This window comes from Harpegnathos saltator, unplaced genomic scaffold (genome assembly GCF_003227715.2).
Source record: "Harpegnathos saltator strain DR-91 unplaced genomic scaffold, Hsal_v8.6 scaffold45, whole genome shotgun sequence".
NCBI classification, from domain to species: Eukaryota; Metazoa; Arthropoda; class Insecta; order Hymenoptera; family Formicidae; genus Harpegnathos; species Harpegnathos saltator.
The window spans coordinates 829,143-853,672 of record NW_020230261.1 but is presented as its reverse complement, the minus strand read 5'-3'; the positions used below and the strand labels follow the sequence as shown (position 1 = coordinate 853,672).

General features: G+C 44.3%; 2 protein-coding genes across 2 annotated transcripts; both read right to left on the bottom strand.

The window, feature by feature from the left end:
- Window positions 1–2,356: 2,356 nt before the first annotated feature.
- On the bottom strand, window positions 2,357–9,450 carry LOC105181624 (protein jagged-1). Its single transcript, XM_011138516.2, has 7 exons — window positions 9,052–9,450; window positions 8,745–8,848; window positions 8,281–8,437; window positions 6,918–7,040; window positions 6,175–6,305; window positions 4,752–5,028; window positions 2,357–2,973 (listed from the first exon to the last, which is right to left on the bottom strand). Exons 1-7 carry the CDS (start codon window positions 9,183–9,185, stop codon window positions 2,643–2,645), a joined length of 1,257 nt encoding a protein of 418 aa, XP_011136818.1. The 5' UTR covers window positions 9,186–9,450; the 3' UTR covers window positions 2,357–2,642.
- A 488-nt stretch (window positions 9,451–9,938) lies between these two features.
- On the bottom strand, window positions 9,939–18,878 carry LOC105181626 (uncharacterized). The gene is made up of 3 exons (XM_025301828.1): window positions 18,388–18,878; window positions 14,597–14,701; window positions 9,939–12,031 (listed from the first exon to the last, which is right to left on the bottom strand). The coding sequence occupies exons 1-3, from the start codon at window positions 18,571–18,573 to the stop codon at window positions 11,063–11,065; spliced, it is 1,260 nt and encodes a 419-aa protein (XP_025157613.1). The 5' UTR covers window positions 18,574–18,878; the 3' UTR covers window positions 9,939–11,062.
- Window positions 18,879–24,530: the final 5,652 nt, after the last annotated feature.

The following is a 24,530-nucleotide window of genomic DNA, read 5'->3' as shown; positions in this document are numbered from 1 at the left end:
CTTTTAATTACAGTCTTTTCTTCCAAATGTCCGCCGCATCGAAAATGTTTTCCTTCGAAGTGGATACTAATTTCCGGGAGTAATGGAAATTAAAATTTTCGATAATCGATATTCAGTACCTCAAAAAACGAAGAAAATGGGTAAACGAATTGAAGCATCAATTGTCTCTGGACTACGAGCTGTTGAAAATGCTACAGGAACATCCGAGAATTATGTTTGAAAAGTTCAACCGCACCAGAGTATAGACAAAATGATAAAATTTTGCTTAATTTGATTCGTATTTTCCAACAAATGTATTCTGCGATGAGGATTATACGGAGATATTAGGTACGATGAAATTGCGATGAATGCAATGTTTTTTTAATTCGGATGTCTTTAAAACTCGAGTTTGGATAGATTGAAAAGTTCGCACGCATGAGATGTGTTCCGTCGATGTCTTTCATCGTTAGAACTCCCTGTACAATGTGATGCAATGCCGTCGAACGTAAACTTCGAGATCCGTTCGTTATCTCGCGCTATAAATAAACGCTTATTAAGCGTCACTGTAAAATGCAGGAAAAAGAGAAGAATAGAGAGTTGATTCGACTCGGGGGTTTAGCGAATAGTCGGTCATTTCCGATCGAGCAACATTAACGTGAACTGTCGCAATTTTTATATGGAATCTGCGTCAGTTTGTGTTGCGTAATGAATGCCATTATATTCTGTCATATAACAAAAACACTGAAAAATATGATAAAATTATACATTGAAAGGAAACAATGAACATACGATTGAATTATTATTTCTCTCAACATAATTTATCATACGTATAATTGTGTGCGCGTGTGTGGGGGGGGTGATATATATTTTATTACATCTTTAATATTTAACTTTCATCTTTAACATTCTCAGTATCCTAATCTCGCTCTCTTTTTCCTCGATAAACATTTGTCAGCACAAACTTTTAGATGTATATGTCACCGCAATTAGAGCAGGAGGGCGCTTAATTTATTATTGCTAATTCTTCATAAAAGTCATGAATTTGAGTTATCAGCTTAGTGGCTCTTAGTATTGATCCTCGGCTATGTCCTCGTTTCCGTTCAAATGAACACGGTAGGATGCAATCCTACCCTTCTGCGCGAGTTGGCGTACATCGCGATCCTCGATCGCGACGTTTCCCACATTCTTAGCGGGAGTCCCTTCGCGCGAGTCGAGGGCTGCGAAATGCAGTCGTCGTGTTACGTAAGCGAGCGTGTAACTGCTCGCTCGTTGTGCTCGATTATATGTGGGAAGCCGGACGGCGGCGGCGTACCCGTGAAAACGGCACATGCACGCGGTGAGGAACGATCGATCGCGGCGCGAACGCGATCGCGATCATTGGAGCGTGACTTCGCTCTCGCGCGCGCGACTGTTTTATGTATCTAGGCGCGGGCCCGCGTCTCTCTCGCGGTTATACCCGAGGGTACAGTATGTACGTACATACGTTACGCCGCTTACACGTCCCACCAATAATTGGGTACATACACACGCGGCTGGTCCGGCGGGGACTGCCGCTTTCTCGAAAATGCGATCCTACCTACTCGCGATCCAGGATCTCCGCTCGCCCACACACAATGGCTGTCGCGTTCGCGGCGATACGAGAACGAGAAATGCGTCCCGGATGACGGCGGAATTGATCGCTCGCCCGGGAATAATCGCTAAATTCGAATCTATACCGACATAAAGTGTTGTGGAACGTTTGACGTTGTGACCTCTCTGGGTGTCTCGTGACTGAGCTGAAAAATGCGCGTTTCAACAGAGATGTATACTTTGTACGCTGGACTTCAAAGCGGTTTTAACGTGTTTGTTTTTTTTTTTTTTATTTTGGATGCAGTTCGGAGCGCATTCGATGGGCCAACGAGAGAATTTGTTTCCGAAAAATTCCCAGAAATTAAATTCTCTCATCGGACACCTGCTGTATTCCGAATTGCATTGGAAAAAAAAGTGTTCAATCCAGTTTTGAAACTCAGTTTCTTGTTAGGATGAAGTCCTGGGAGAGAAATAATTGCATGAAAGTCTGTTTATATCCCCGCTACTTTATTGCACATTCCATTAACGATGAAAGTTAGTAAGAAAGATTGGAGAGGCGAATACTTTTCATTACGTGGAATCGCGTTTGAAGAATTTGGTGTACTCTAATTGCACACGTGCGTAAACTATCATTAAATCCGATAGCTGTCATGGTTTCATAGAAAAACGCGGGATAAAATGTCAAATAACCGGCATTCTGCCAGTTCACTCTTGCGCGAATCTTATCCAATATTAATAAGGGGGGATGTATGGAGATTTATATCAATTATTAATTATATATTATATATTATACATAATATAATACGGTAATAATAAACTTATCTACAAATAAATTTATTTTTTAATATCTTGAGCGTTTGATAAAATCGTCGTAAGAGTGTTGAAAACTGATGGAATACCGATTACAGGACATTTTATCCTATTTCATTCTACAACAATACAATTTTCGCGATAAAGGACGCGTAAATATGTAACAGGTGAAACCATCATGTCCACACAGGTCTGATGCAAAAAAAAATAAATAAATAAATAAATAAACAACTGAAAGAAATGAATAAATTCATGTTGGCAGGGGCTGCCTCGTCGGCGCCGTTTTATGTCTCGTTCTCGTCGTCTCTCTCGGGCGTTCCCGTGGCCGATTCTGTTGGCCATTTTCCCGCGGTCGCTGCGGGATCCACGGTGGTCGGTGGGTCCGTGATAACGATGGGCCCGAGCGGCTCCACGGTCACTTCCTCCTCCTTTCCGGGTCCCTTCTTGTCCTCGTTCGACGCCTCCTCGATACTCGGCTTGTCCACGAGGTCCTGCGCCTCCTGCGAAAGCCCCACGTCACTGTCGGTGTCGGGCATTGGCGGTACCAGCTCCGTCGACGGCACCGTCGTCTTTATTTGGCACTGTCGTCCCATGTACCCCAACGGACAGATGCATCTGACGCGGAAAAATGTGCGCATTCGTAGTAATGTCGTCGTAAAAGTCACAATGTGTTTAACTTGATATTTTTCAATCAAGCGCCGTGATTAATTTCTCGTGAAGATCATCAGATTTGATTCTTTTTATTCTCTTATCGTTATACTCCTCTTTGGATTTTAGTCGGGCTAAGAAGAAGAGTAGTGGCAACGAAAAGGATGAAGTTTGATTTTTGCGAGGGATTAATTATGGCGCCTTTTTGTGAAAAACTAATTATGGTTACGTGATGCGTAACTTTCTCTGTCTAATCACGGAAAATTTTATAGACATTTAGCGAGCAATATTTTACCGCCGCGGGCAATCTGTTATTATGTACGGTCTTATATACTTTTCAACTATGAAAGTAAATATTAAATGTTTCATAGATTACGTGTGGAGTATTCGATAATCTTGTTACTTACGAAGCAGTTTACGGTCCACTTTATATCGACCGATCGTTTAACTAGCTCTGTATATATTTCATTTTATATAACCGCGCGGAGATACAATGGCAGTCGACTTTGTTCTATTCTTCCTGCTTTACTTTCTCCAGTAAGAATCTAATCCAGAAGCGATCATAAATCATCGATCGACGCGAGATAAAGAGGTCATGTATCGCGCAGCGTATTTTAATTCGATTGCTCATAATTTCCGAATATTTCAAATCAAATGAATCTTATCTTTCATCTCATTTCAAGCGGCTCTCGCTATGCCATTCTATTACCAAATTATTACCAAACACTTAACATCCACCTCAATACACGAACGTAAAAATCTCAGATTTTTAATTTACGTATAATCTGAAATTTTATGTATTAACCCTTTGTTGCACGTTTTTTTCTAATGAATATAATTTTGTGGAACTTATTACTCGAGGGTTTTTAGAGTCGCTGAATATAAATCCGGTGTGAAAAATACGAAATTCAAAATGGCAGATTCAATATGACGGACGAGATTTTCAAAATCAGCCGAATTCACTTGAAATTTATTAGTTAAGAGGTTTCGAGGTTGCTAATTACAAATTCGTTATCGAGAATTTTAAATGCCAGAGCTATGATGAAGACAGATATACACGGCAAGGTTCGGTTGACACTGGTCAGGTTGCCCAGTTTTCAAGTGCAGTCAGCTTGTTTCATTTCTATAATTATATTCGCCATATGAGATCCGTTAATTTGAATTTTGTATTTTTCACACCGGATTCATATTCAGCGACCCCAAAAACCCCTAGATAACAATTTTAAAATATTTTTAAAGTTATTACTTAAAATTTCAGGTAAACAAATTTATTCTCTGAAAACGACAGTTTTGTGTTCAGTGTATGCTTAATAATAAATGCTTAAAGTATATGCTTAATAAGAAATTAAACTTATTTGAAATGATTCTAAAAGTTGATGTATTAGTTGAAAGAACATTTTAGTAGCCCAACAATACGAAATATGCTAAATAAATATGTGACCAATTGGAATTATTGGAAAAACAAACTCGGATGATAGGTGACACTCTGGGAGGACCACTATACACATGTGTATGCAGCAAAGGGTTAAAGTATTAACTTGAGGTTTAACTCAGGGGCTTAATTTACTGGAGATTTTATCGAGCACGGAGTCTCATTAATGTTTCCTTAAAACGTAGAAGGAAAACGGGCAGATCGACGAAGTTGCGACGTCGCGGCCGATACATTTCGCAGCTCGCGTTTCGCTTCCGTTTCACTTAAACGGGCCCCGAGTCGCGATCGAATCTCGGCCCGTCCACGGTCTCACCTGTAATTACCGTCCTCGTGGGTCATGCTGATGCAGGTCGCGTTGTTCTGACAGACACCGGGGTGCTGGTCGCAGTAGGTCAGTTTTTCGCTGCACAGATCGCCGGCCCAGCCGGGCTCGCAACGGCACTCCCACGGTCGTTTGCACGAGCCGTGCACGCATCCGGGATATGGGACGCACTCGGTGCAATTGGGACCGGTCCAGCCGACGCGGCATCTGCATGTGCCCGGGCGCCGGCAACCGCCGTGTTCCCGGCTGCATCCTTGCGCGCAAATCGCTGTAATTCGCGGTGAGAAGCGGATGAAGCGGATGCGCGTTTCTGCGCGTTCGAATCGGGAAATCAATTCGCGATTGAATTCCGATTGGTAACTCGGGACGAACTCGCCGGTGAGTGACCGCTGTTTCCATTACCAGTGGTTCTTTGACCGTCTATACAGGGTGTCTCGTGTCTACCGCATCACTTTAGACGCGGATTTTCTTGGATCTTACGTAGTAACACATTTTCATTGCGAATTCTTCGGATGATTGAAAGTCGGCTTTTTCTTGACGAAAATGTCGAGGAAGGTAATCGTTTGTCCAATTTTTGCTCGCATCACTTTGCTGTCGTCCGATTCTTGAACGTTGGACAAAAATACGCGGTAACATTATGTGGCTTTGCAATTGAGTTTTAAATCAAAATTTGAGCGAGGTAAACTTTTCATCTGAAGTCTGAATTAGAATTAAATTAATCTGGATTAGCTGAGGAGCATAATTTGGTATCCATTGGAATTCCTGCAAGAAGATCTTTTTCAATGGCTTTTAAGTAAAAAATGACGAGTACCTCGAAATTTTCCTTCCAAAAAATGCGACTCTAAGTGCGTCAAAGAATGTTTTTAACAAATAATGCTGTAGAAGTGAGACATCTTATATATAATTAAACGTTGCTGGTCGTATATAATATCCCTTTTCATTAAAAAATACGTGTACACGATCCTATCGCTTCCTAAATTCGTGGGGTTAAATATAAATGCAATGGCCGCGTCTATCTGCTTTGCCGCGCGTGTTGTTTTAGAATCGGAAAGCGAGATCTATTTCCGGCGATCGGCAGACACGCGCGACTTCGAAGCAGAGCGCGTCCTCGGACGAGTCTCGTGCGTTGTATATTTTCTTTTTAGTACGTTGTCAAAGAGTCGGGCCGCGTGACGAGTGCTTGTGGATGCTCAGGATGGGATTCCGTTTCAGTCCGCGAGTGGAAGAAAAATAGGACGACCGTCGCGCGTTGCGTTTCGTCGCCGGGATCGTGCGCTGTTGGTCACGTCACGTTTCCGTTTATTTTAGAGAGGGTTGCTCGGTCGTTCGGCCGCTCGGTTTGAAGAGGTTTCGGTTCCTGTTTGCTTGTCAGAGGGGCATGGAGGGAGGGAGGGAGGCGGGGTGTAACACTCACGTGTTTGACAAAGCAGCCCGGTCCACCCCGGATCACATCGACACTCTAAGGGTCCTTGACAGGTCCCATGCGCGCATCCCGGCAACACAGCGCACTGTTTGCACTTGGGGCCCTGCCACCCCAGGCGACATCTGAAAGAAAAAAACACGTTAGGCTCTGATTTTCCGACGAGTCTGTGTCCGGAGATCGCAGTCAGCGATTTATACGTTGTATTCCAAGAATTTAACTAAGAATGACTGAGGTAATTTAACAGGAAATATGACATTGAAAAAGAGAGACAATATCCGTGCGGCATCAGTTGGTGTAACAAGTTTTTCTGTTAATTTCTGTTTCAAATGAAGTTTCATACATGTAAATTTTAATTTTGATTTTAAAATGATAATTGAAGTAAATTGAAGATTCAGAGTAAAATAAAAAAGTAAATTCAAGCTTTCGAAGCTTAAGATAAAATGTAAATCAAATTTTTGGTATAGTAAAATAAAATCAAGCGAAATAAATAAATAATAAAGCGGGGCTTCTTAAACGTGAGATGTTGAATTTCATTTTTTTCTCTAGATAAAATGAAAGTTATACTATGTGCGAGAGATACGTTGATTATATAAATAGTTTAAGAGAAAGAATTACTGGAAAGCATGTGATACGTAATTTCGTGTTGGATTCCGTTGGCAAAATTGACGAGCATTTTGCGTCAACTTAATGCACGGAGAAAAAGGCGCGCAATAAAGAGATAAGCAAATGATTACCTGCATTCGCCCGGTTTCTCGCAATAGCCCTGGCTGGATAGGCAATCGGGCGCGCAGATCGGTTCGGAGCAAAACACGCCTTTCCAGCCGGGATCGCAGGAACATTCGAAGCTCACGTTGCACCTGAAAGCAAGAATCGCGCTCGCATATCAAGTGTGTCGATCGACTTGTCCAACGACTCGCGGTCACTTTACCGATCCGCGGTCGCGAAAAAGCCGCGCGCGCGGAAGTATTTCGTGTTATGCGGAAATTAGGCTCGCTTGTTCGTTCGTTCGCTCGCTCGTTCGCCAGCCGAATCGCCCGAGGTGAAAGCAAAGTCGACCCGATCGACCCGCGAACCCGTTGTTTGCCGTCGAATTGATTTTACGAGAGTATACGGACACGGTGCGATAAATCGCATCGCTGCCGCTGCGTGTAGGTGCTTTTAGTCCTTATCAGGTTATTAACCGCGCGAGAGAAATTAGCGAAAGATTGGCCGTGGCCGTTGACTTTTCTGCATTTCGTAACAAACGTGGGCAAAATGAAAAGAGAGCGGCGGAATATTAAAATTCTTTAGAATTTTTTTAATTTTTAATTTTTGTTTGAGAACAATTGCATGGTACAGACTTTAAATGGCAACGCGAGAAAAAAGTACGGAATAGAATTTTTTTTCAGTCGTTGTATTAATGAAGTATTAATGAAGATGAAGATTAATAGAGCATTTTTAAACGGGAAATAAAACATCTCGGAGATTTAGATAGAATATTAAAATATGTTTGAGGAAAATATTATAAAAAATAAGGTATACGATATAAAATTTAAAAGACGACGCGAAAAAATTTTTCAAGACGGTATATCAACAATGATGATTAACAATTGTATTAAAATATATTCCTTATAATTTGGAAAATTGATAAAGTACGACAGAAAATCTCGATAATGACTCGAAATAAAGGAAATGCAATTTTTTAAATATCAACCGATAATTAACAAGATATAATTAGGAAGAGAAATATTAAAGTTATACGCTAAAAATTGGGAAGATAACACGAGAGAAAAAATAAAGAATAAAAATTTTCAAAGTTATTATTGGCAATAATATTTATAATGAGGCATTATTCGCTTTATATATCAAGTTTTAATTGTAAATTTAGTCAACTTTAATAGCGTTATCTTTCGATAATTTAATAATATATTAAATAAATTTGCACGAGACGCGCATGCGGTTTAAAATTTATAGAAAATTATTTTAGTCTTTTTCTCTCGCGAGATTGCATTCGTATTTGAGGACGTTCCCTACAATTATGCGTTCCGATGAAAAATTCGTATGCGTGTCAAACTGCGCTTTCTCCACATTGTATTATTGCATATCAATCAATCATACCTTCCGTGCTGACAGCCTGGCAAGGCCACGCACTTGTCGCACAGTTCACCGTAAAAGCCCAGTTTGCAGCGGCATTCTCCGGGACGTCGGCAGTAGCCCTGAAGAGGGTCGCAACCCTTTCGGCAAATCGGTACGTCGCAGAGATCTCCGGTCCACCCTACACGCGAATAATGCTTCGTTACTGCGCCCTTGTCCCTCGAAGACATCTTGTGTATATCTTAATATTTTCTCTAAGTTGTGCCGTTTAATATTTTTAGGATACTCACGTGATCCTGCTAGTGCCTTATTAGTTTAATGATAAATTAATGTCTACGCGATGAGATAAAATTTACACGCGAAATTGTTTAATTTTATTTTCTCGCGAGAATCATTCGCTCTTGAAAGCGGATTTGTTTGTGAAATTACTTCCTCGCGATTGTACGTTTTCTTTGGTGAGGAATTTGTAGTATATTTGAAATTCTTACCTGACAAACATTTTACTTCACCGGCCTCGTCGCAGATATAATGCGAATTCGGGTGCTGGGACGCCGGAATTTCGCACGCCTGCTTCTTCCATTTCGGGACGTATCTGAATAACGAATCTTACTAAAGTGCCGACATTCAAAATTCATAGATGGCTAACGCGTCTAAGACGATAAGATCGCGCGAAGCCGCCAAATGTCAGTCGCGATCGATCCTTCTCGGGGGACATCTTAATCGCGAGGAATTTCTCTCTTTTTCTTTCTCTCAACATCGATACACTCGATAACCTGCGGCGATTTACGACCGTACCTGGGTCCGGCTGCGAATCCGACGGTCACCATCGAGACCGCCCCGACGCCGATTAGGCCATTGTTCGCCGACGGTGTGAGCTGGTAAGGAGCGACGAGGAAGCCGAGGCAGCAGGCGAGTAGCAGCGGTATCATCTTCGCTTGACTCCTGAGTCAAGACTGGAGAACGAAGACGTTCAAGGCGAAGCCTAGGATAACGGGACCTTGTTCGAGGCCACGGCACACTTTTCACCGTTTGTGTGTGCACACACACACGTATGCGTGCGTTCGTTCGTGCGCCTGGTACAGCTCCCCGCCGACTTTTTCGTCGACTCACGGTGAGCGCGTCATCCGCGCAGCAGGGTTCAACGCACTTCGGGGTCTTTCACGGCGACAAGATGGTGGCGAAAAAGAAGAACCAAGAAGAGAAAGAGAGAGAGAGAGAGAGAGAGAGAGAGAGAGAGGGAAGGAGGAAGAGAAGGAGAAGTTATAGAGTAGAAAAGAATATATTTTATGTCCTCCGGCACCGTTTGCCCTTTTCTCTTGCTCGTTAAAATTCCCTGTTGTTATGGATGAGTTTTTTATCAGAGCTCGGGTGGAATAAAATAAATATATAAAACACATATGAATATATATGCATACGTAAAAATATAAAAATACATATAAATAAACGAATATTTTTTATCCAAGATTGCGCGAATGGAATAAAAAAATATATATCAATATATATATATATATATATATATATCATATATATATATATATCAATATATATGAATATATAAAAGTTTCAGAGCACAGTAATTCGGTTTATAGTACGCTGTTATGTAAATCAAAAGCAGAAATTAGGAATCATATAGATTGGAGAGGGGAGGCGAGAGTAGAATAAGACGACGCTGTCGTTAGCGGCTTTCGACTTACATTTATTTCGCTAACTATTTACAGACTACATTGTAACTATTTACAAATAAATACAGTGCGCAACACGCGCTCGTTGCTGCCGATTCTTCGGTGATAGGAACTCTTGTACAGTCTGTTTGTTGCGCATTGAGCAAGAATGGTGGTTCTAGTCCGTGTGCTTTTCGCGTTCTCCGTCTTCCTCACGTAGAAAAATATCATCCGAGAACCTGTACAACTTCGGCTAAAATGCTACCATTTCTCGTATTTGCCCTATCCGGAGCCGCGCAGCCAGCATGAGGGCGAAAAGGGGCATTTGCTTCTCCTTCGAACACGAAGGCCGTGAGGCAATGCATCGCATACAACGCGTTGAAACGCACGCCACGGGCATTGTTATCGCGACTATTGTCGCGTGAATACGCGTTGCAGCTATTGTGTCAACTCTCGTTGACATTTTTACCGCTTCGTCTCAAGCCCTTTAAACCTCAACACCGGCTACGAACCCTACTGATCGTTAAGCTTCCGTCCAAATTCCGTAACAACACCCGGACTGTCTGACATTCGTGCGACGAGCGGTTGCTTTTGATTTGTTATAAAAATAGTATCAAACAATCTAGTAACATTAACGTCGGCCGTTGAAATGTCACGTATCGTTATTAGTCTCGAGACACGGCGGAGATGCGGCGTCTTCTCTTTGTACAAAGGCGGAGAAACTCGTATTTTTAGGTTACAAATGTCTGAAGATCGCACGACTCGTCTCTCCTATCTTTGAATCACAATTCTTCAGTCGTTTCACGTATTCTTCCTCTCTCCCTCTCTCTTCTTCTTTTTTCCCCTTCTTCGATTCCCCGCGAATATCCTTCGTAGTGTCTCGCGATCTCCTCTCGAAGCGTTCTTCCGAAGAGTTCGAGGAACCAATTTCGAAACCGCGGGATTTATTCCAAGATATAACGGTACATCTCCGAAGATCGTACTCGCGCTAGATGGACAAGTGCTTTCCGTGCTCCTCGCTCGCCGCCGAAAGTGACTGTCCGTCGTGTCGCCGGAGGCAACGGCAAGGTATATCCCTGAGTAGTCGGTGGTTCTCGCCATGAAAGCGAGGGTCCTGAGTGGTCCTTCGATCCTAGCGTAATCGCTTACGCCTTCTCCCACGTTTGTGTGGACTTCTTCATGAAAAATGCGTCCAGCAGGATATAGCAGTACATTAGAAACGTCACGGTGAAGAGGATGAGAACATATTTCCAGCCAGTCTGGGCAATCTGTTTTACGCTGCAAGTAAGGTCGCAGACGGAGGGAGACGGAGACGGAGACGGAGATGAAGACGAAGACGAAGACGAAGACGAAGACGAAGACGGAGACGGAGACGGAGACGAAGACGACGAAGAGGAGTTTCCGACGGTCCGGGTGTCGACGACGATGGGGAAGCTACCGGGGCCGTCGTTGGACGCGACCCTGACGTGATATTTGAAGCCGGGCAGCAAGGATATCTGCGCCGAGTCGCCGTCGGTCACCTGGTTGCCGGTGAGGCCGCCGGTCTCTGGGCCCCAAGTGACCACGAGCGACTTGTTGCTGCTGTCGTCATGCTCGAAGTGGCAGCTCCTAGGGTGTTTGTTGAACAACTCCGGCTTCCAGAAAAGCTCTTGGAGTCGCGGCAGCACGTCGCCGCGGTGGCTCATCGCCAGCACTTTCTCACTGGACAGCTGTAGATGGTGCCGGTGGTCATTGGCGATGCCAATCCCCTCGAGTTTCCGTTGGAGTTCCAGCTGTTGGCGCACGTTCCGCCACGAGATGGTCGCCTCGAACAGCGGACCCTCCTTGAGCGAGTCCAAGCTTGGTACCCACCGTTCCCAGATGTAGTGACGTGGACCGTCTTCCGTGACGACGATGATCCAATGACACGGGTATACCTTGTCGATTGGAATCCTGTCGTAGTAGAACTCGTGGAACTGCCAGCGTTGTTGTTGTCTCTTGAATATGATGGCCACGTCGTACAGGCCCATCGGGATCGGTTTGTCCTCCGGCGCTGGCAGCATCGACGGCTCATAGTTTTCTGTGAGCTCTCGTGTGTTGCAATATTCACAGGCGATCTTCCGGGCTAGTGATGTCTGTAAAGATATGGAAGACGCGATTAGGACTTGGCGCGAGCGAGGAGTATGGAATAGATACGCTTGTCGTAGAGTACTGCATTAAAAAGGGAGGCAGGAGAAAGAACGAAGGCGCATATTAGATCGTTTTAAAAGTTCGAGTTCTCTTAAGCACGCACACACTCTCGGAATTCTGTTGGTGTAATTGAATTCTCCATTGTCTGAGAAGCACAGGAACCAGTTGGAAAACTTGGTTGTAGGAACAAAAAGATTCCTATAGGAGATATCTACCCAGTCAATTTTTTTTGTTCTTAGTTATCTTAACTCCCCCCTTCCCCCGAGATCTAACCCTTTGTTGGCATACTTTTTTTGCTACTTGGATTGGCACACTGGATCTGTAAGAGACTTAATCATTTTTTCTGATATAACTGTGATGTAACTTACTTAAATACTTATAAATGTCTTTTATATAACATACAAGTAAAAAAATATATATATATACAATATCTGTGAATATATTTATCTAATCTACAAATATTGGTTCTGAATGCACCAAAAAATTTAAAAAATTTTCCGCGATCATTATATTTAAAATAAATAATTTCAAGCACAGAAAAAAATAGTATATCGATTTTACGCAGAAAGACGTAAATAATTTTGTATGCTTTAAGAAAAGAATTCTATGTTTTTATACGTGCAATAATCCAAGATTCAGTAATTATCGAGGTTTAATACTCTTGGATTAATTTGATCCACGACTATCAAATTAGAATTAGCACAGTCATTTTTATATTTTTCTTCCGTGCAAGAAAGCGTAAGCAAGACAAGCAGTAAGTAAAAAATCCAATCGCACTTGAGAATTTCAACACAATAATTTTACATTCTCGATAATTCTTGAATGCGATAGGTCTATTTATATGCTGTTTAAATTTTATTGCTCATGTTTTCTATTCGTTTAAGGTGTGCTGGTAACTTGTCTTGTTTGACGAGAAACTCGAGTTCGTGCGAGGATTTTTTCCGCGAGATTCGTGAATTCGCGCAAAGTTCCAGACGTTTGGTTGTCTCATACATCCGATCTTTTTCGAGCGATCAGGTACGATCCTGCTCGATATCCTAAGTCTGCCGTTAATTCGGGACAAGCTGAAAGTGCTAGTCGATCAAGCGCAAGGAAGATTTTTCTATCTACCTATCTATCCCTCTTTTGCTTTCTCCCTCTTTCGCGTCTGTCTACGGGGATAATTCCGGATTGTGCGACGCTGAACAAGAAAGGAGAGAACGGTCTCTCGTAGAAAGAAGGAACCCCGAGCGGAGATCCTTGGAAAAAGGACTACCTGTCGATCTTTTCGGAATACCGAATAGTCGAGTCGCGTGGAAAACGCGCTCGCTCCGACATAAAGATAGGAATCGTCCTTCAAATATTTGAGAACATATCGCGCGGGGCTACCGTCGCGCTTGAAAACACACGAAAGCCACTTATCCTGCGTAACGTCGTTACAATCGGTCTAGATTGTTACACGGAAATCGAGAGAGTCCACCTCCGTCCCCGTCTACTGTTACGGCATAGTCTAGTTCTCAGTTTTCGCGTTTCGAGTTGGGTGTCAGTAAAAATAGCGAGACTTTTCCAGACAAGCTTGCATAGTTGCATAATGTGTACGCATAGGGAAGTCAATCGTAATCAGTAAAAAAGGGTGCTCTTTATGTAAGATTGGGAAGTTACGCGTTACTTGCACCGTCGTTCCCGTTACAAGCTACCTTTTACAGTAACGACTCGATAACGCCGTTATTTTTAACGAAAATGTAAAATGGACAAAAACTGTATTACTTTCATCGTCAAAAAAATGTAATGGCAACTACATTTTTTGTATTATTATTAACGGTAAGCAATATAATCGTCGCTTTGTGTATGTAGAATATATTTGCACGAAATGAGCTGCAGCGAATCGTAAAGAAGGATGTTCGAAATTTGCTGAACAAAGTAATGGATATCGCGACGACTCGTTACCTCTATCGAGCAACGAGTAAGGCTGGGCTTTCATTATTCGCCTAGACGGCGACAGACACAAGCCCGTTAATCTTTCGTTAAATTTTTCTTTTGAATAGAGATGACTGAGATGTGGTGGTGACAGATACTGTGAGTATTCTCCGATGGAGAAGCACTGAGAGATGTTTTGACGGAGGTTTGACGGAGTCCTGTCTGTCGCCGTCTGAGCGAATAGTGAAAATCCAACCTAACGATTTGCTTTCCAAAAGTAACCTTCCAACTCTGCCTTCGTGTTATTGCACAATTGATTGATTGATTTATTTTACTTTATCGAAATTTTTACCGTTTATCGAAATTGAGACTAACGTTCAAAGTAGATAACAAGAAACAAAGTATTTGCATAGTCTATACTTTCGGAAATGCTTCAGCTGAAGGGGGAAAAAAAGACGAGTCTCGCGCCGCAAGAATCTCGTTTTAGGGCACCGAAACGAATGACCAGAGGCGATACAAGCATCCGAAGGAACGATCTGCCGATTCGTTTGAAGTAGCATAAGACGCGCGGTGACGTAGACGCTCCCTTTCTCTCCTCTCGAGTTTATACTTACGTCCTGAGGGAAACGCTTCAAAATGCGTTTCAGCGCGCTGTCCTGCCAGCATTCCCTTCTTGCCCGGTCTTGCCCGATGTGGCACTGCGCGCAATACCTGACGCACTGCAACAGCGTAAAAAAAAAAAGAAAAAAAGACGAGTCAGATGAGGGGAGACTCAGCGACGAACAAAAAGCTCTCTTGCACGCACGGCAAGAAAGAGAGAGGGACTACCAGCGGCGAAAGGGTGGCGAAAGGGAGACTGGCGGGACAGCGGTGGTTAGGAGGACGGGAGGGTGTTTGATGCGGAGGGGCGAGCGGAGGGGAAGAATAAGCGAAGCACATCGGGCAAACTGTTGAATCGAGCGATTTAACCGATCACGAAGAAAAGAGGCGCGGGAGGAAGAAGAGGGCGAAACGCCGTGAAGAAGGTGGAACCGCCGGCAGAGGGGAGCAGAGAAGGGGTGGAGGAGGAGATGGAGAAAGAGGGGGACTGAATTAGCTCCAACCTGTTCCAGGCATAACAGGCACCGTCGTTGTTGTCTTCATATTTATTGGGGTACCCTCGACTCGGTGGGGCCCTGTTCCTAAATTCTTTTTCCCCCCTTTTTTCTCGCGGTCTCTCTCTCTCTCTCTCTCTCTTTTCCCCTAATTCCCTCCCTCTCTTTTTATCTCCTCGTCTCCCGTTCTGCTCACGGACCCGTTCTTTCTCTTTCTCTCTCTTTCTTTGCCTCCCTTTCTCTCTCTCTCTCTCTCTCTCTCTCCCTCTCTCTCTCTCTCTCTCTCTCTCTCTCTCTCTCTCTCTCTCTCTCTCTCTCTCTCTCTCGCTCTTTCTCTTTCCCCTTTTGATCCCTGATTACCCTTCTTCGCCGTGTACTCTCTCTAAGGCGGATTCTCTCTCTTCGTAGAAACGACGCGGTCCTCCGCTAATGACACTTTCAGAGAGACGTCCCAGCGGTCGGGTTCTTTCTCTCGGCGCCGAAAGAAAGTCGATCTCTCGAGGGGTGTACTTCTCCGTTTCGTTTGTTCGCTGAAGCTTCATTTATCCTGCGAGTGATTTTCTCCATTCTTGTTTTGCTATTTCGTGGAGTAGTGCAAAAATTCCGTTGTAATCTCGCACACTATGCGGTCCCGACTTATAACACGCGATGATAGACGCATTGTTGCGCGGTAACGACTTGACTTAGGACGGCTCGAGGAGCCGGGGAAATTCGGCGGAGAAAACTTCTCGCGGCAGGTACGCGTAATCTCTCCTTGTTGTCCGTCGTGATATTCATGGCCGATTAAAAAGATTCGTTTAGTTTTCGCGACGAAATGCTCTTCACGTGCAACAAGCGTGTCGTTTCGTACACACTAAGACGTTTTAAATTATTCAACACGTAAATATATTATTTATCGCACACACGTGTGTATATATAGCATATTTATGTGCACGTTGCAATTGAAAAAAATGAGCGCTTATTAATCAAATTTTAATTCATTAACTGAATATTCAGCCGCACACAAAATAATTAAAGAAATTATCAATTAAATGATCAGCGTTGTGAATTTATTTTAATGTTTCAATCAATGTCACCATAATTGTCGTTAGATTACCAATCAATAGCTTATTATTCTATTCGTGCATGTGCAAATTTCTCGATCGTCTGCTGCTCAAAAAAAAAAATACAATACGTCTCGCGACACGCCACGCATGGCAACAGGTAAATTTTCAGCGACGGCGCCAGTGAATTCTTCGGATCCTTGGAGTCGGGTGCACCCGTCCCGATCTCGTCTCGATTCAGTATCAGTCGACGATCGTCCCCGTTATCGAGTTACGATCGGTCGGGGTCGTAAAGCAAACGCGCCACTCTGTCCTCTGGGAATCAATGACTGGTCTGTACTGCGACCGACCGACCGACCGACCGACCGACCGACCGACCGACCGACCGACCGACCGACCGACCGACCGACCGACCGACGGAGAGACAGAGAGACAGAGAGGCTGACGGTAGGGTCGCGCATCGTAAAGTGAAATAAACGAGCGAGGAAAGAGACGGTGTCGCGTTCAGGGTATCTTTCTTTCGAAGAACCGGGATTCACTAATAGCGTGAGGATCGACGAGCTGGGAAAACTCATGGAAAGCTGATCTCCCTTTCTCTTTCTCTCTTCTCGTCGTCCGTCGCGATGCTCATCGTCGATTATACATCAAACTCACTCAGTTTTTGCGAGAAAATACGGAAAACCGTACGCGTGCAAACTCTCCCTCTCACGTTCCCATCCTGATCCGACGAGCAGCCGATGCGGAAGCTATTGCCTCCCCCTCCCTTGGGATTAAAACAATTACTTGGGCTGCAAAAGGGCTCTATAATGTCCCCTCATTCTCGGATGAAATCATCGTTATCGACGCGCGGATCGGTCTTTTCTCCGCGAAGAGGGATGAAGTGGAGAAGGAAGGGGGGAGAGAGAGAGAGAGAGAGAGAGAGAGCGCGATGAGAAATATGGGGGGAAGAAGGGGGACCATGCCGCACGGCGTTAAGTTCGTTAAGCCACACCCGCCCTCTCGAAGAGTCGTTATTCTAATGCGCGGAACCGAAGGGGGCCCCCTTGCGTGGGGCAACATTCGTCACACGAGGCCCGGGCGTAAATTCGAACGGCTCGTCGCGTCTGGGTGGGCCCTCTCGCTCCCCAGTTCGCGTCTTGCCGCGCGGAATCGATCTCCCCGAAATTAATGGACACCCCCGTCCGAGCGAGCGAGCAACGCCCTCGCGACGCGCATTGTGCCTCGACTTAATCGCGATTCCCATCTGTTCCCGCGCGACGTGTCTCACTCATTCTCTCTCTCTCTCTCTCTCTCTCTCTCTCTCTCTCTCTCTCTCTCTCTCTCTCTCTCTCTCTCTCTCTCTCTCTCTCTCTCTCTTTCTCTCTCTCTCTCTCTCTATTTATCTCAGAGAATCGACGAGGTGGTACTGCGACATGATTTTCCATGGCGCCCCATAATAAAAGCGACGACCGGAGATTTATCGGCACGTCGATTTCCGGCCGATCGGCCGTGACACGCGTGCTCCATTCTGACGAAGAAAGCACGCGCAATCGCTTTCTGTCGGCCGTTCTGTTCGTTGACGAGGACATGATGTGTATGAATAGGTCAAAAGAGGAAAGGCAGGACAAGATAACAATGCGAAATGGTCCAGAAATTCCGGAGAGCGAGGTCCAGTTCCGCCGATTTTCGGAAAACAGATAATATCCAACATAGCACGGCAAACTTGTCCCATGAGTATTTCACGTGTCGCTTTTGTATCTGTGGGAATATTTTCACAAAGCTATCGCTTTTCCCGGGACCGAAAACAAAAACGAGAGAAACGAATGAAAAAGTAAAAGACAAAACATTAAAGAGAAGATAAAATTTAGATATACAAACATATTGATAACTGAAATATTGATAACTGAAATATCGACAAGTGAATATAACATATAAAATTATATGTTAATTAATTTTATCCGCCATTTTATCGATTATCACAGTGAGCAGCATTGCGACTGCATCTGTGCATTGTTACTTTAGTTTTATAAAAATCTGAAAATTAAAATATCCGCAGGTCGCGCTATGCAATGAATTTCGACTCCGTTGACGAACATCGACTCGATCAGTCCGCGTCGCGATCTCTCGTCCCTCCTTCGAAGCTTCGCAAATCGTCGGCGTAGATTGTAAGAATCAGACACTCGCTCCGGCAATTCTCACCCATTCGCCGCTCTCGATTCGCGAGAACCCCACGAATAACCCGCCACTTGAATCGCCACTTTGCTCGCGCGAGACGGCAGTTCCAACTACCTCGTGAAAGTCCTTGTCCTTGCTCCTCCACATCCTTATCTTGCGGAACTCCTCCTTCTTGCTAAACTGTCGCAAGCACTCGGATTGGCACTGGGCGGTCCAGATCATCGGTCCGAGGTCGAAACTGACCACCAGCGAGCAGCTCGCGGCGCATATCGTCGCGAAGATCAACCACGCGGTCTCCATGAGGGTTGAGAGTTCGGCTGTTCGAGTCCTCGACTACGTTCTCGCGTACGTCACCACAAGAAGGGAGAAGAAAATGTCCGGCAAGGCAAGGACAAAAGCCAACTCGCGTTGTCGGAACTCCGCGTTAGCAGTGAAGCTCTCACTCGGCTCGCGTTCGATCGCGTCGATGATGAACAACGAGCGTGGACGCGCCACGGACGAACATGAGCACGCCGGCTTCGAAATTTCGAGGCAACTGCGACCCTTCGGGGGTCGGGACCTTCCTTATGTAGCCGCGCGTCCCCCACCGCCGCCGGATTTTCGTGCGTGTCCCCCACCCTCGAGCGTGGCCGGGATGCCAGGTCGAGAACATCCCTTGTAATTATCTGCGATCCCCGAAGCGCGCTCCATCCTCGGCCTCGGCATATGGTCCCTCTGCAGATCGTGCGTGCCCCGAAGTTCCAGTCCTGACCGAATTATTCCTCGGTCTTCTCCCTCTCTGCCTCTCTCTCTCTCTCTCTTTCTCTCTCTCTCTCTCTCTCTCTCTCTCTCTCTCTCTCTCTCTCTCTCTCTCTCTCGGCTCCTGCGCGAAAGTAGGCCAATCGGTCGGAGGAATCGCGAAAGGACGCCGGCGCATTTCGCAGTTGGGATCGAAATAGAACGGAGGTCTGCAGCGGAATAGAGAAGGAGGGATAAAAAGAAAATAGGGAGGGAAGGAGTAACAAATAAATTAATCACTCGGTAATGAGTCAAGTTAATTCCGTAAAGCTGACAGGGATAATTAAACAAGGGCGCCACACGCGATTGTAATTAATATATATAAATAATGAGATGATTAAAGATTGCAAACCGCGTCATTAGGCGATTTCGGGCGGACTTTTTTCTTTCTTCCTTCCCGGCAAATGTTGAGAGCAGAGTAGGTTTCTCGGGCTTGGCAATAAATTGATCGCTAGATAACGAGTCGAATTGATCCCTCTAAGCTGATAGATATAATTGAATAGATATAATTGAATTGACCAGGCGATACTAATATTATATCAATGCTGAAATGATTAAAGACCGGGGAGCGTGTTATCAGACGATTTGGTGCTTTTTCTCCGTTCTCTCGGTTTCCAGTGAACGTTGAAATATATATATATATATATTGCCCGCGCCGCAGCGCAGCAGAGAATAAATGTCCTGGCGGATAATGTCCGGCCTGCCAACCACGTCGTCACAGAGCGATGCGATTTCACGAGCGACGAAGGACGAAATTTAATTTGTCCCGCGAACAGTCAATTTCGATCCGTGCCTGGCCGGCCAAATGGCCGGTTCTTTTTTTCTTCTTTTCTTTTTTCGACGCCGAGAAGCGGTTTGTCGGAAGTAAGATGGCGTTCTGGACCATATGCCGTGGACCATACGGACCGTGGATAATTATGGTAGGCCAGTGAGTGCGGTTATAATACGAGGGTGGCCCGAGAGAGCACCGAGGAACAATATTCGCGAGAAACGTATGGCCGGACATGCGCGAGTGCTGCGGACAAGTTGTCGCGTTTTCTCGTATTAATCTACGGTCGAGTTTTCCTCGACAAAGCTCTATTGAGAGGAAGGGACTACTTGAAGGCTCTTAACTGGTACGCGACCAATGAAAAGGAAAAGCCAACAAGTGCCGTTGCGATAATCTAAATTTGGTGAAAGAATGAAGAAAAAGATACTTACGGTGTGTCCGATGATGATGTATAAATCTCTCATATACAGGGTGTAACATCAACATATAGGTCAGTTTGACGGGTTGTCTGTCTATTCGAAGATAATACAGAGGTTGCCGAAAAAGTCACTCGTTGATAATGATATTTGCAGTGCTCTCAGTTATGACGAGTGCAATTAGCTTTGCACCGTGATCGTTATGACAGTTTATCGACCGTTCAAGATGTTTATAAAAGGGAAACTGAGAAAAAAACATTACGGATTTAAGTAGGATAAGAGTAATAAATAAAGAGTGAAAAATAATTAAGAAGATAGGTAATATAATATATTTTCTTGTTTCACATAATTTCCTAATTTCTTTCTTGCGTTAAAAAGTTCGAATTGGAGATTGGAAAGAACGGTACAGAAATATTTAGAAATCTTATATACTATGTTCCATCCATGTTTCTACAAAAGATCGCTTCTGATCGACAACAATTGTCAAGCCCTATTGTTGATCAAAGAAGCGTCAAGATATAAGACTATGATGTATAGAGAAAAATGTCGCTTGATAATTGTCGTCGATTAAGTTGCAATCAATATTTCTACTTCATTTCTGATCGACTCATACCTTTGCAGAAGCAATCTTTTGTATTATAGAAACATGAATAGAATATAATATATATAAGACTTTTATGATAAATATTTTTATACCGTTTTTTCTAATTTCCAATTCCTATTGAACTTTTCAACGCAAGAAAGCAATTAAGAAATTATGCGAAACCAGGAAATATGTTGTATTATTTATCTCTTTAACTATTATTCTCATTTATCTCTGCTTAATTCCGTAATATTTATTTTTCAGTTTCACTTTTTTAAACATCTTTTTTAATTCAATGAGGAATGTCATAAACGGTCGATAAACTATCATAACGATCACGGTGCAAAGTTATTGCACTCATCATAACTGAGAAAACTGCTAATATCATTATTAACAAAGCCAACTTGAGCGACTTTTTTGGCAACCTCTGAATAAAAAACTGACGCAAGTTTAGTTTTATACAATCTGCACAATTGCACAAGCGGCTGCAGGAATCGCAATCACAGCTGCTCTGCCACATCGTACGTGATTACAATACTTCTTTTATCACAATTTTTGTTGATTAATAACGCAAAATCTGACGTTTTTCTGACGGTTATTCGCAAAATGATAGAGGAGAATTTTTCCCGTAGTTTCGTCCAATCCAAACGTATACAAGAGATTTATATGCATCGTCGGGCACTCTGTGAGTATTTTTTCTGCTAAATTTAAATTATCTCTGTCAACATTCAGTGACAGTTCTTATTAGCCTTCCATTCTCCATGCATTGAGAGGAACTCGTTTCCTTATCAAGAGATTACCCCTTATCAAGAGTTCTGATTGAAAGGTTTCTGTTAGTCTCGGCCACGGGGGAAATAGTGGGGAAAGGTTACAAAGAGAATTCTCCGACCGCGTTTTTCCGCTTGACTCATCAAAGAAACCGCGCTGTAATCTCGAGCCCTTTCAGAGAGCGCTCGCAATCTTAGAACACGAGGAAAAATATTTTCCAAGCCGCGCTCCGCCGTCTCTCTTCTCCCTCTCGTCCATCTCTCGTCGGGGAAATTCTTAAGAAAGAAAATTGTCGCGGGGGAAGGAACCGGATCCGCGAGCGGAAGAGACGCGCTCCGCGAACCGAGCGCGAGCGCGACCCGGCTGCTTGGCAAAGTTTCTGATATCACTTCGAGAAGAAGAGGATCACGTAGCTCGCTCCATCCGGCAGGTACACAACACGAGGCCGCTCCACCCACCGGCGCGCGATCGTGGGGCGAGAATAAAGCGGCAACGCGGACAGGGTGGGTCGGAGGGCGGCTGGGTGCTGCGGGTCCCGCGAGTTCGCCGGAAGTCGGCCGCGCGCGGCCCCGCCTGGGTGCCCCGAGCTACGTCACAATGCACAGGATGTGTACAAATAAGGGTATTTGTCTCGGTCTCTCCTCTCTCTTTCTCTTGGCTGAGATCGCGGGGTGAAAAATATACGTGATGTTGAAACGGGCGGGGCGGAGGGAGGAGGTTGTGCATCCCTCGCGAGCTGGAACGCGCTCGCTCGCTCGCTCGCGTCCGTTTGTACCCGGTGGCAATAGAAATAGGGCCCCGAGAATAGCGATCCATTCATCTAGGCAGCGTTTAGGGGTGGCGCTCACGCATCTCGCAAAGGATCCGTTCTCCTTCCTCTCAATAGCGAGTGACGTTTTATTGTGCCACGACGCTTTCCTCACACCTGGACCGCGCGCCGGCTTGGCTTGGCTCGGCTTGCCTCGGCTCGGCTTCGCTCCACTCCGCTCGGATGCGCGAGCGGAGATCACGATGGAAATATTATTTCGCCCGCCTAATCCACAACGGTCCGACTTATCGCGCTCTCTGCGACCGGCTGCGACAACGGGGCTTCGAGAAATTCCCGGAGGATTAATAACTTCAAGAGGATTATGAATCTCCCCCCACGATCGCGGGCTCTTTATTTTCCTCCTCGTTTCGGAGATTCTCATGTAATTGGAGGCGTCGCGTCGGACGGCCGCTGTCATAATGATGACAAATGAATCGTTAATCAAACTATACTTTGTGGGCTTTATGTGTGAGAAATCTTCCCCTTTGCGTTTCTTATATCTGTAACATCGTCGGGCAATAGACGTTACACAATGACGCATTTTATTCTAATTACGGTTTTTTGGGTTAGGGTAGAGCTTTCTTTCCGAGGCGGAAACATCGAAGTTTCTAAAAGTTTCGAAGCAATTGGCAAAAAGAAAAGTATCCCGCTAGATTACATCGAATATATTAAAACTATTATCTTCAATCCTTTTCAGAGTTTGTATATATTGAAAAAATTTTTAAATTGTTTCGTAACATTATTTTTATCTAGATTTTTATCTAAATTTTATTATTTCAATTTCAATCTCAAAAATTTGACTCGAATAGCAAAGATGCGCATTGCTAAAAATTAGACATTTTCTCGAAAAATCGTTTTCAAAATTGGTCAAAAGATCTGCTATTACCGAATCATGTCGTAGCGGTGGAGCACTTTGTATAATATATCGTAAAGCACACAGTATATTTCCAACTTTACTATCGTCCGGCCGCTTAATTCACGCCTAAGTAGCTCCATATCGCGACATAGAGCGCGTCTCGCATTCGGTCCGCAGCGGGGGAGCAGTTGTTACTTACCGGATTGCATTATGCATGAGGGCGTTGTTAAAAGACGCGTCGAACGGGGGACGCGTTCTTCCCACAAGCGCGTCCATCCTCGCCCCGTGCTCAAATATTTATTATCCTCGTTTGCGGAGCAACATTCGCGGGAGATATCGCGCTCGCGATCGACGCATCCGGCACGCGTCGCGCGTGATTCCAAGAGAGGCGCGTTGTTCACCCTACGTTCACAGCTCGGTGAGAGGCATCGCGGCGGGAAATCCCGCGGGAAATCCCGCCGCACCGACCGCAGCGAGCATATCGCTGCGAGAAGGATGACTCGATGCGTAGCCAGCGCATCCTTCGGACCGATTCATTTAGCGGGGGGTAGAGATGAGGGGATGAGAGAGAAAGTCATAAAACGTGATGAATGAAAACTAAGCGCGCGCGGATTCGCCGAGACCGGTCCTCCCCCGCCCTCCTCCATTCTACCAGTTTTCTCCTCTTTCTCTGTTAAGGGATTGCCACATTTGTAAACCTCACCGACAGAATACTGATTTTTTTCCCCACAAAATTTATACCGCGTGCTGTTTGCATAGAATTACTGATGTTTTTACACAATAAAAGAGTGCGTGCGAACATGAATCGAAACATTGCTTTGTAAAAAAAAGGATTAAAAGATAATAACGACAGAAAATGAAAAAAGGCAAAATGAAAAAGACAGTAATAAAATTTCAAACTTGACATCACGAGTTATTATCAGTTTATATAAATATATGCCTAATACAAAAGTGCTGCAGCTTGTGCGTATTGAACGTGTGTATGTACTTAATATTTCGTTTAACGTTAATTTAACAATCTGAAACCTCTATTAACTTACTTCGATTTGGCAAGTGGCAAAGTGCATATTCTGTCATTTGGGAGCGCTAAGAAAGAAAACTGTCGTTTCGATATAAATTAAATCTCCGTTAGTTCTCTGGAGTCCATAGATGTTAGGTAGTTCAGATAGATAATAGAAAATTTTGAGCGCTCGTGGAAAATGTCAAAGAGCATTTTATTTTATCGAATTTAAGCTTACAAGATTTCCAAATATACGACAAATTTGCAGAATATTTTTATA